This window comes from Piliocolobus tephrosceles, chromosome 6 (assembly GCF_002776525.5).
Source record: "Piliocolobus tephrosceles isolate RC106 chromosome 6, ASM277652v3, whole genome shotgun sequence".
Classification (NCBI taxonomy): domain Eukaryota; kingdom Metazoa; phylum Chordata; class Mammalia; order Primates; family Cercopithecidae; genus Piliocolobus; species Piliocolobus tephrosceles.
In genome coordinates, this window is record NC_045439.1 from 126,390,934 (window position 1) to 126,402,930 (window position 11,997).

Here is an 11,997-nt window from a genome sequence, read left to right on the forward strand (position 1 = left end):
AGAAAAGATATGGGAAATATGTGAGAATAGTGCAGGAAGGTGCAGGTCTGCGTGTCTTGTTCTGAAGGTTACCTTGAGTAATGGCCTGTCCTGAGGTCTGATTTGCCTTTTCCTGACTGTGGCCTGGTAGTGGTGGGTTAACTGTAAGTAATTCTCCTCTCAAGGGAGGATTCTGCAGCCAGGTTTCCCTTCCTTGTTTGTTTCAAAATCGGCCCCTAAGATTTCTAAGCAAGCACTTAATTAGATAAGGAACACTGTGTATGAATGTACCTGGTGGGAAAGCGAGATAAAGTCTTACAACACAAGACTACATTCTGAGATTCAGAAAGAAAGAAAAAAAAGTTTGAAAATGCATTTTGAGGCTGGGATCCTTGGTCATAATAATTCAACTTGTATATAAAATGTTTTCTCCATAAAATTGGTTGCTCAGTATAAAACAACTAAGGCTGATGTTAGATGCCCTTAATGTAACAAATGATCTAATGACATATTAGAGACCTAGTATTCAATGTTTTATTTTCAGTCTCTGGAATGGTTTTTCTGGATACTAGGTATAATATATCCAATAAAAGGCATAAAGTTCTTTTTGGATTTATTCTGAAGTTGAAAGACAGTAGCCATCTCCCATACCCAGTTGCTTTAAATTTGCTTTTGCCTTCTATTCAGTTACAGGCCTAGTTGCCTAGATTGCAAAGAGAAATATGAACAGAGCTAAGAAGGAGGAGGTAAACTTGAAACAGAAGCAGTACAATGTACAAGTTTGGACAGGAATGGTCTATGCTTACTTTTTTTCCCTTCCTGTCTGTCTTTTAAATTTCAGCATGACATAGTTTTGAATTCCAAAGAGTATCCTATATTTTCTATTATATGATCGGACTACATTTGACCTACCTCTCTATCTTGTCTCTTGACATCATGGCCCATGACCCAGCTCAATGAAATTATGTGTAGGTTCTCCTCTGTGTCATGCTTCTATGCATTTTCAACATACTATTTCTTTCTCATGGAATGTCTTTCTTCTCCATCTAGCTGATGCTAACTGTGAGTAGAAACCTTCCTGCCCTGCCCTGATTGAGATGCCATTCCTCTGCACTCTCAAAGCACCCTGTGCATCATGTAAAAGTGCTGTTCGTGCCACAGAACAATTACTAATTTACTTCTCTCTATCCATCTATAGGTATAAGTCTCTTGAAGCCCTGGCTATATCTTCTGACATTCTGTAGGCTCACAAAATATGTGAAGAATGGTTGAACACACTGTGTTCATGGCAAGCAAGTTAGTATAATTTAATACACACTAATCATGGATTACCCAGAACATGCAGTTTTCTAGTCTATAAGGCACTTGGATAATAAATTACTGTGATGAGATGTCATCTATGTGCTTTCTCTAAACATAGATTGCCACCACCAACAACAAAAATCATAACAATAATAATGTGTTTTCTGAGGTTTAAGAGCATGCTAAAATAATAATGAAAGATGCATATAAACAAAGTTGTATAGATGAAAAAACTAAATCACGGGTAACTTATTTATTTTGTTCAAATTTGCATCAGAGAAACAGATAAAGGTGGGATTTAAATGTATACAAGTCAAACTGTAGATGTTATATGATTGACCATAAAAGATCACAAAAAGATGTTTGCTTTTTAACAATTACATCTACTGTTTCCTCATACAGACTTGAACTATTAGCTGGTACACAAGTTATAGTGGTTTTTGCCATTACTTTAATTTTGCCATTTACTTTAATGGCAAAAATCGCAATTACTTTTGCACCAACCTGATACATTAAAAATCAGTTTCTTAAATATTCAAACAAACAAGACAGTGTCTTTTCAAAAGTATCAACTAAAAAGTATGTTTTAAATTTATATGCAGAGTCCTTATTTTTTTAATGGCTGCTTTTACCTCTTGATTTCTCAATGTATAAATAATAGGATTTAAGAGAGGTGTGAAAATTGTGTAAAACACAGAAAGAATTTTATCTAAAGAGTAGCTGCTGAAAGGCCATACATGGATAAAGACACATGGAGCAAAGAACAGAGTCATAACTGTGACGTGAGCTGAGAGAGTGGAGAAAGCCTTAGAAGATCGACTGGCAGCACGGTGCCTAACTGAGAATATTATGACTCCGTAGGAGAGAAGCAAGAGGAGAAAGCAGACCAGTGACAGGAGCCCACTGTCAGCAATGACCAGGAGCTGTAGGATGTAGGTGTCCTTGCAGGCAAGTTTAATCACAAGGGGAAGGTCACAGAAAAAGCTGTCTATAACATTGGGACCACAGAAGGGCAAATTCAACATGAAAGCCATTTGACTAGATGAGTGCACAAATCCAACTGCATAAGAGGATAACAATAGCCCAGTGAGCACCCGTGGGCTCATGATGGTCATGTAATGGAGGGGTTTGCATATGGCAACATACCTGTCTATTGCCATGGCTACAAGCAACATCATCTCACTCCCACCCAGGAGGTGCATGAAGAACATCTGAGAATAACATCCCCACCATGAGATGGTCTTACGTTCTCGGAGGAAATCTAAGACCATCTTAGGGGTAGCAAAAGAAGCCAGGATCATATCAATGCAGGAGAGGTTGATAAGCAGGAAATACATTGGTGTGTGAAGGCGTGCATCAAAGGTCACAGTCACCAAGATGAGAAGGTTTCCTAAGACAATCCCCACGAAGACAACAGAGAATCCCAAGAAGAAGAAAATCTGAAGATTTTGAGATTTGCACAGTCCCAACAAAATAAATTCATGTACCACTGAATGGTTTGCACTTTCCATATTGTCAGCTTTATCCCATAATGATCAAAATAAGTGAGAATAAGGGGTAGGGAAATGATGCATATTGGAAAGAAATGTTCATGTTGGTGTCCACATTTGGCACTCAGCCAAGGCACTTAAACTTATAAGGACCCTTACTTTTGTGAAATTTTGTCGGTCAGTAATTTTACTAATGGCCCAGAGAAGTACACCAAATAGTCAGTAGAATTCAGAATGTAAGTTTCTGGAAGACAAAAAGAAAAACATTAATAGTACATGAAACCACAAATATATAGGTGGTGAATTAGAATCAGAAGACCTCTACAGGACACCTGGGTAAGCTGCCCACTGGGTGACATAGGACAAGTAACTCTCCTTTTGAGGATTTTCTTCTCAGTTTAAAAAAAAATGGACTATATAGTATCTAATGCCTCTGTGCTATAAAAATCTCTATGAATAAGATAATGATTCTGGTGAGTTTTATAGTCATATAATAATATTGAGTCTTATTAACATGAAAATGATATAGAAAATATATCCAGGATTCTCAAGAATCATGTTTGGAAATGGACTCTGGTAAATATATATGAATTAGGTCCTGAGAAACTTATCTTATTTCCTCCATGCCCCATTCTTGCATGAATCTCTCACATATCAGTATTAGTGGTAGTCACTACACACTTTTGAAGTGTCAAATATATGTATAGTGTATATATTATATATAACATGTATATTATATACATTTCATATATTTATATATAATTATATAATTTGTTCATTCAACATTTCATATTATTCACATCAAATATATCCTCTATAGGGTTAGACAATGTGTACAAACAGCTCACAGTCAAATGTAACAACTAATTTCATTTTCAGCTTGTTTTTATTCATTCATTTACCTGGTTATTATTATGTAGTGTTTAGTTGGTTGGCCTGTGCATGGTTATTTGTCATAGGTTTCAGAATGACTTAGCTTGATGTAACATTTATATTGGTAAAAGAAATACAGTTCTTTCAGTATAATCATCTAAATTTATGACAAAATTTGTCATCAACCCACGCTTATTACAAACTGGTTGTATTGGTTCAGCTTTTTAAAAAATTACCTTAATTGTTAATAGTTTTAAATTAATCTAGGTTTTTACAAAACACCTTCAGTAAATAAAGTATGTGTAGTCATCTTTTTGTGCCATTATTACTTACAAGACAGGGGAAGAATACTTTCGTGATGGTACCTCATGTGAATCCCAGGAATGGCCTTTTATCTCCTTTTCCTATATCCCCATCAGTTACCTGCAATTTACTCTTCCGATCATCAGAAACAGAAAAAAGAGACACCACAGTGCTATATGTTTCCTTGAGATAATCCCATAGGAACATTTATCCAACTAGGGATATATTTTTTCCCTATGTAATCATATCTGTTGGCCAATTTCCCGCTCTGAGAAAATGATGCAAAATGTTAAATTGCATCAAATATGTAATTAGAGCCATTAATTTATATTTCTAAAAAGGTTATAGCTCCCTTCAGTTTTATGTCTCTTATTTAAGAATTCCTACTAATGCTCCTTTTTGAAATCTAATTTTTGAAGCTGCATTTAAACAGAACAGAACAATTTTCAAATACCTACAAAACAGTTTATAAATGCTCCAGCATCTGGAATAATACACATCAAAAGCACTAAGTGAATATCTGTTGAATGAATAAACGATGTAGTGCATATTCAGGATCTAGATTAAGTCAGCTGACTTAAACCACAGAAAAATCCACAAAATCAGGGATTTTAACAATATTGATTTTTAAATGTCAGATTGAATGTTGAAGTATTTTAAAATCAGAAATAGAACAGCCATTTTTAAAAAGCTGGTTAAAATATGTTTCTTCCTTTTAATTATCTTTCTAAAAAGTAGTTTATGCTAATATGAGAAAAGGACATCACAAATAACAGAAAGATAACTGACTGTGAACATTTTAAGAGTTTCTTAGATAACTTTCCAGAAAAATAATACACACTTTAGTACAGTGTGTGTTAGTGTTATGGGTATTAATATTTACATTTATATCATTTTTATTAAGACTGCAAATTTTATATTATATGTATAGCTATTTTTCTTGAGTTTTTAACTTATTACATTAAAATATGTTCATATTAATATATAGAAACATAACTTTTTAATAGGTGTATAGAATTCCATTTTGTAGATGTTGCATAATGTAATCTCCCCACAAATATAGTTTAGTCTTAGGAATTTCACATTACTTATAAAAATTATTTTACATCATATCACTTTCTTCTTTATAAACCTGTGATAACTGCGTTATCAATCCCAAAATTCTCCTGGATAGTCACAATCAACTCCTCACTCACCCTAAAAATCCAATATCATTTTCTAATATTGCAAAACCTCTTCTATTTCAGTAAAAGCAGCCTCATGGTTTTCTGCATAATTAATATTTTTGTCCTATTCCTGCTTGTTTTCTTCTTTTTAGCTAAACAAGTTCCTCTGTCTATATGTAACCACATTATTCAGTATATCTCAAGCCTTCTCTCCTAAGTAGTAAAACTTTTTCTAGATATGTAACTCATATCAATCTCCACTATATCTATAGTTCACTTCACTTACTCTGCCACTTAATTACTTTCCAGTTATATCATTTGTATTAATATTCTGAAACAGAAGGAACACTTGAACAAGAGTTATACAAATTTGTTCTAAGCCTAGATCCCTTCCATTTTTCTTCTTCTTTCCTCAATTTTAAGTTCCTTGAATACAGACAAATTACTCTTATCTTCCTCATAATACATGTTATGTAGGTTGTCAATAGATTTGTCAATAGAGTGTCTGACTAGAAGCAGACATATATCTAAAAAGAAAACCTTCGAAAATATTTTGCTGGGAATTATGTAACTAATGATATTTAACTATGAAATAGACCGATTGCATGTCAAACAATTTTTCAACTTTTCAGTCTTTTCTGCAACTTTTATCAATAATTTTTCCTTTACAGAACAGTTTGTAATTATAAACCCTAGACACACACATATGCATGCACACTTTCAAACAGTGTTGAGGAGGCAGGGGTAGACAGAGAAAGAAAAGAGAAAATATTTGCTTTCAAAAGGATCATTTTGATCTATCTGGCATCCCTCCTTCCTACAGAAACAAAGATCCTTAGCTTTCTTTTTACTGTGAAACACTTAAAGTATATTCTAAAATGATTCATGCTACCTAACTTCAAACAATACTACGAGGCTACAGTAACCAAAACAGCATGGTAGTGGTACCAAAACAGACATATAGACAAATGGAATAGAACACAGGCCTCAAAAATAACACCATACATCTACAACCATCTGATCTTTGACAACCCTGACAAAAACAAGCAATGGGGAAAGGATTCCCTATTTAATAAATGGTGCTGGGAAAACTGGATAGCCATATGCAGAAAACGGAAACTGGATCCCTTCTTTACCCTTTATACAAAAATTAATGCAAGATGGAATAAAGACTTAAATGTAAGATCTAAAACCATAAAAACCCTAGAAGAAAACCTAGGCAATACCATTCAGGACTTAGGCATGGGCAAAGACTTCATGACAAAAACACCAAAGGCCATGGCAACAGAAGCCAATATTGACAAATAGGATCTAATTAAACTAAAGAGCTTCTGTACAGCAAAAAACTATCATCAGAGTGAACAGGCAACCTACAGAATGGGAGAAAATTTTGCAATCTATCCATCTGACAAAGGGCTGATATCCAGAATCTACAAAGGAACTTAAACAAATTCACAAGAAAAATAACAAACAACTCAATCAAAAAGCGGGTGAAAGACATGAACAGTCACTTCTCAAAAGAAGACATTTATGCAGCCAACAAACATATGAAAAAAAGCTCATTATCACTGGTCATTAGAGAGATGAAAATCAAAACCACAATGAGATACCATTTCATACCAGTTAGAATGGCGATCATTAAAAAGTCAGGAAACAACAGATGCTGGTGAGGGTGTGGAGAAATACGAACAATTTTACACTGTTGGTGGGAGTGTACATTAGTTCAACCATTGTGGAAGACAGTGTGGTGATTCCTCAAGGATCTAGAATTAGAAACACCATTTGACCCAGCAATCTCATTACTGGGTATATATCCAAAGGATTATAAATCGTTCTACTTTAAAGACACATGCACACATATATTTATCGCAGCACTATTCACAATAGCAAAGACTTGGAACCAACCCAAATGCCCATCAATGATAGACTGGATAAAGAAAATGTGGCACATATACACCGTCAAATACTATGCAGCCATAAAAAAGAATGAGTTCATGTCCTTTGTAGGGACATGGATGAAGCTGGAAATCATCATTCTCAGAAAACTAACACAGGAACAGAAAACCAAACACTACATGTTCTCATGTTCTCACTCTTAAGTAGGAGTTGAACAGTGAGAACACATGAACACAAGGAGGGGAACATCACACATTGGGGCCTGTCACGGGTTGGGGATCTAGGGGGAATAGCATTAGGAGAAATACCTAATGCAGATGGCAGGTTGATAGGTGCAGCAAACCACCATGGCTTGTGTATACCTATGTAACAAACCTGCACGTTTTGCACATATATCCCAGAACTTAAAGTATAATAAAAAAACTGGGGATAAAGATACATGAATTTGGAAATCAATATTTTAATTCTAATGCATGGACTCATGAGCAATAACTATAATCCAACTGAGTATTAGAAGCTAAAATTTAATTACAGGAGACTATATTCATCAAAATATGAAGAGAAAAAGACAAATTATAATTGAACACTTACTTGCTGTTTGTACTGCTTAAGGAATCAAAAATATGAAGATAATTTATTATGTTCATTACATTCTAATATGTTATTATTTTACTTCCCATAATTAGATGTATATTCCATCTCATATTAATATTTTGTGTATGATATGAGGTAAGGAAAAGGAATATTTATTTTTCCAAGTAAATACCTAATTGCTCCCACACAATTTATTTAAAAGGCTATATTTTTCCCCACTGAATTACAGTAGCATTTTGTTCTGTATCAAATGGTTGTATGTATGCTAGTCAACTTCTGGATCATGAACGCTATTTCATTAATCTTACTTGTATATCCTTATACCATAACCACAATGTCTAAGTTACTATAAGCTCTTAAAAAGCATTCAAATCTAGTAGCATAAACCTTCCAGCTTTGTTCTTCTTCTTCAGTGTTGGCTATTTAAAGCCTTTGGCATTTTCACATATATATATTTATTGTTGTGTTTTTAAGACTTTATTGTTTTTATAGCAGTTTTAGATTCACAGCAAAACTGAGAAGAAGGTACAGAGATTTCCCAGATAATCTCTGTTTCCTCCATTATCAACATCCCACATCACAGTGGTACAGTTGTTACAATTGATGAGCCCACATTGACACATCATAATCACCCAGAGTCCATAGTTTGCATTCTGGTTCACTCTTGGTGTTGCATATTCTGTGGGTTTGGACAAATGTATAATGACATATATACATGATTATAGTATCACACAGAGTATTTTCTTTTTTTTTCTTTATTATTATTATTATTATTATACTTTAAGTTCTAGGGTACATGTGCACAATGTGCAGGTTTGTTACATATGTATACATGTGCCATGTTGGTGTGCTGCACCCATTAACTCATCATTTACAGTAGGTATATCTCCTAATGCTATCCCTTCCCCTCCCCCAACCCCACAACAAGCCCCAGTGTGTGATGTTCCCCTTCCTATGTCCAAGTGTTCTCATTGTTCAATTCCCACCTATGAGTGAGAACATGTGGCATTTGGCTTTCTGTCCTTGAGACAGTTGGCTGAGAATGATGGTTTCCAGCTGCATCCATGTCCCTACAAAGGACACAAACTCATCCTTTTTTATGGCTGCATAGTATTCCATGGTGTATATGTGCCACATTTTCTTAATCCAGTCTATCATTGATGGACATTTGGGTTGGTTCCAAATCTTTGCTATGGTGAATAGTGCCGCAATATACATACAGGTGCATGTGTCTTTATGGCAGCATGATTTATAATCCTTTGGGTATATCCCCAGTAATGGGATGGCTGGGTCAAATGGAATTTCTAGTTCTAGATCCTTGAGGAACCGCCACACTGTCATCCATAATGGTTGAACTAGTTTACAGTCCCACCAACAGTGTAAAAGTTTCACATATATATTTTTAAATTTTCTTGTGCATTTTCACGAAAAAGCCTGCTAAGATCTTTAAGGGATTTGTACTAAATATATAGAGGAATGGTGGGAGGGGATTGGATGTCTGAATAATAATGAGTCTTCTACTTCTTAAATGTAATATATTTCTTATTTTTCTTAAGTTTTGGGGAGTTATACCTGATATAAATGATGAATTGACGGGTGCTGACGAGTTGATGGGTGCAGCACACCAACATGGCACATGTATACATATGTAACAAACCTGCACGTTATGCACATGTACCCTAGAACTTAAAGTATAATAAAAATAAATAAATAAATAAATAAATAAATAAATTTTATTCAGCAGTATTTTGTAATTTTCAGTGGAGACGTCTTGCATACTGTTACAATTAATTTTAGTATATTGATCTTAAATTCAGAAACCTTCTTGCGTTTGTTTGTTTGTTTATTTATTTATTTATTTATTGAGACAGAGTCTCATTCTGTCTCCCAGGGTGGAATGCAGTGGCGCCATCTTGGCTCACTGCAACTTCTGCCTCCTGGGTTCAAAGGATTCTCCTGCCTCAGCCTCCGGAGTAGCTGGGACTACAGGAACGCCACTGCGCCCAGCTAGTTTTTGTACTTTTTGGTGGAGACAAGATTTCAGCGTGTTGTCCAGGTTGGTCTGGAACTCCTGACCTCAGGTGATCCACCCGCTTTGGCCTCCCAGAGTGCTGGGCTTACAGGCATGAGCCACCGCGCTGAGCTACTTACTAATTTTAATAGAGATTACTTTATTCTTTTGGAATTTTTATCAGATAATCATGTTGTTTCTGCATGAAAATAGTCCTGTTTATTCTTTTCCAGTATTTATGCTTATTATTTCTCATTTTTGTGTTATACATTTGCTAGGACCTCTAATAAAATATGCATAGAAGTAGTAAAAGTGAAGATTGTTTTTCTGGTCTTTATGTTTTTCAATCCTGAATGTAACTGACTGACAACTATTGTTACTATCTTTAATCAAATTGTCGAGGTTTTCTTCTATTTCTACATTACTGATAATTTTATTTTTTTAATTATAAATGAGTGGCTGAATTTTATCAAATTGTTTTGGGGCATCAATTTTTATGACCATATGCAGTTATCCTTTATTCTGTTAATGTGATGAATTATATTGATTAATTTTTCAGACGCTGTCAACTTGGTTATCATACATTTTATGTATTTGATTTTTAAAGATTTTCTTTATATTTTGCTCTATAGTTTTGTATTTTTTGTATCTTAGGTTTCATATCTTTAGTAAACTTGATATCAATTTTCTTCTAGACTAATACAAATATTTTTGAATTACTCCTTCTTTCTCTGGATTTGCATTATCTCATTCTTAAATGTTTGGAAAAGATCATCAATGAAGACAACTCGTTCTTCTGTTTTTTAGAAAGACTATTTAATTTTAATTTTTAACTCTTATTTTAAGTTCTGGGGTACGTGTGCAGGTTTGTTACGTAGGTAAACTTGTGTCATGGGGGTTTGTTGTATGGATTATTTCATCACCCAGGTATTAAGCCTACTACCCACTAGTTATTTTTCCTGATCCTCTCCCTCCTCCCAGCCTCCACCCTCTGATAGTCCCCAGCGTGTGATGTTCCCCTCTATGTATCCATGTGTTCTCGTAATTTAGCATTATGGTTTTCAGTTCTTTAATAAATACGTAATAGCCAACTTTTTCTTCTTTTGTTGGTCATGTAATTGTGCTTTCAAGGAATTTGCTTATTATATCCAAGTTGTCAGCTATTCATGAAAATTGGGCAAAAAGCTAAATACGTACTTCACAAAGGGGAATATTCAAATGGTTAGTAACAATATGAAAAGATGTTCTACATCATTAAAAATCAGGAAAATGCAAATTACAACCACAATTACTATTGGTAGGTACACAAAAAAATAGCTAAAATTAAAAAGTCTTGAGAATACCAAAGTCTGTTAAGCATGTGGAACAACTAAAATTCTCCTACATTGCTAGTGGGAGTGTAAAGTGGTGCAATCACATTGGAAACCCGTTGGCAGTTTCTAATAGACAAGGCTATCCCATGGTTCAGTAATTCCACTCCGAGTTAAATAATAAGAGAAATGATTGATTATATTCATAACAAATATCCAACTTTTATAGAAACAAAGTAACTGTTTTAAGAGGTAAGTGGAAAAAACACTGGAAGATCACACAATGCCTTATCGCTCCACATTTAAAAAGAAGAAACTTCTGATATGACATGGATGAATCTCACAGATATTACGATGAGTGAAAATTACAGTCACAAAGTAGTACCTACTATTTCATTTGATTTATATAAAGTTCAAGAAAAGGCAAAAGTAATAAATGACAACAGAACAGTTACAGCTACCCATAAAGTTTTGCTGTGCTTCTTTCCTGGTTCTACTGCCCCGCAACCTATGTAAAGTTAGTCTGACTTCTATGTCTTGATATGAGCTGTGTTTACACTGGCAGATACATACATAAAAATAAATTATTTAACTGTAAACATGAATTTTTGAATCTTTGCACACTCTATGTAAAACCATTTTTCACTATTTGTCGTATATGTGTTATGCCTCTTAAGAAATAAACACACAAATGTTTAAGATAGGAATAAATTAAGTACGTTCTTTCATATAGTATTTTCAATAATCTGTTGTCAAGATTATAATGTCTGAGAGGGAATCCTCCCTAATTCATTTTATGAGGCCAACATCATCCTGATACCAAAGCCTGGCAGAGACACAACAAAAAAAGAGAATTTTAGACCAATATCCCTGATGAACATCGATGCAAAAATCCTCAATAAAATACTGGCAAATTGGATTCAGCAGCACATCAAAAAGCTTATCCACCATGATCAAGTGGGCTTCATCCCTGGGATGCAAGGCTGGTTCAACATTTGCAAATCAATCAACGTAATCCAGCATATAAACAGAACCAAAGACAAGAACCACATGATTATCTCAATAGATGCAGA

At 34.5% G+C, this 11,997-nt stretch overlaps 1 protein-coding gene across 1 annotated transcript; it reads right to left on the minus strand.

Moving 5' to 3' along the window:
- Positions 1–1,853: 1,853 nt before the first annotated feature.
- LOC111522525 (olfactory receptor 4K13) lies at positions 1,854–2,792 on the minus strand. Its single transcript, XM_023186621.1, has one exon. It carries the CDS (start codon positions 2,790–2,792, stop codon positions 1,854–1,856), a length of 939 nt encoding a protein of 312 aa, XP_023042389.1.
- Between the last annotated feature and the right edge of the window lie 9,205 nt (positions 2,793–11,997).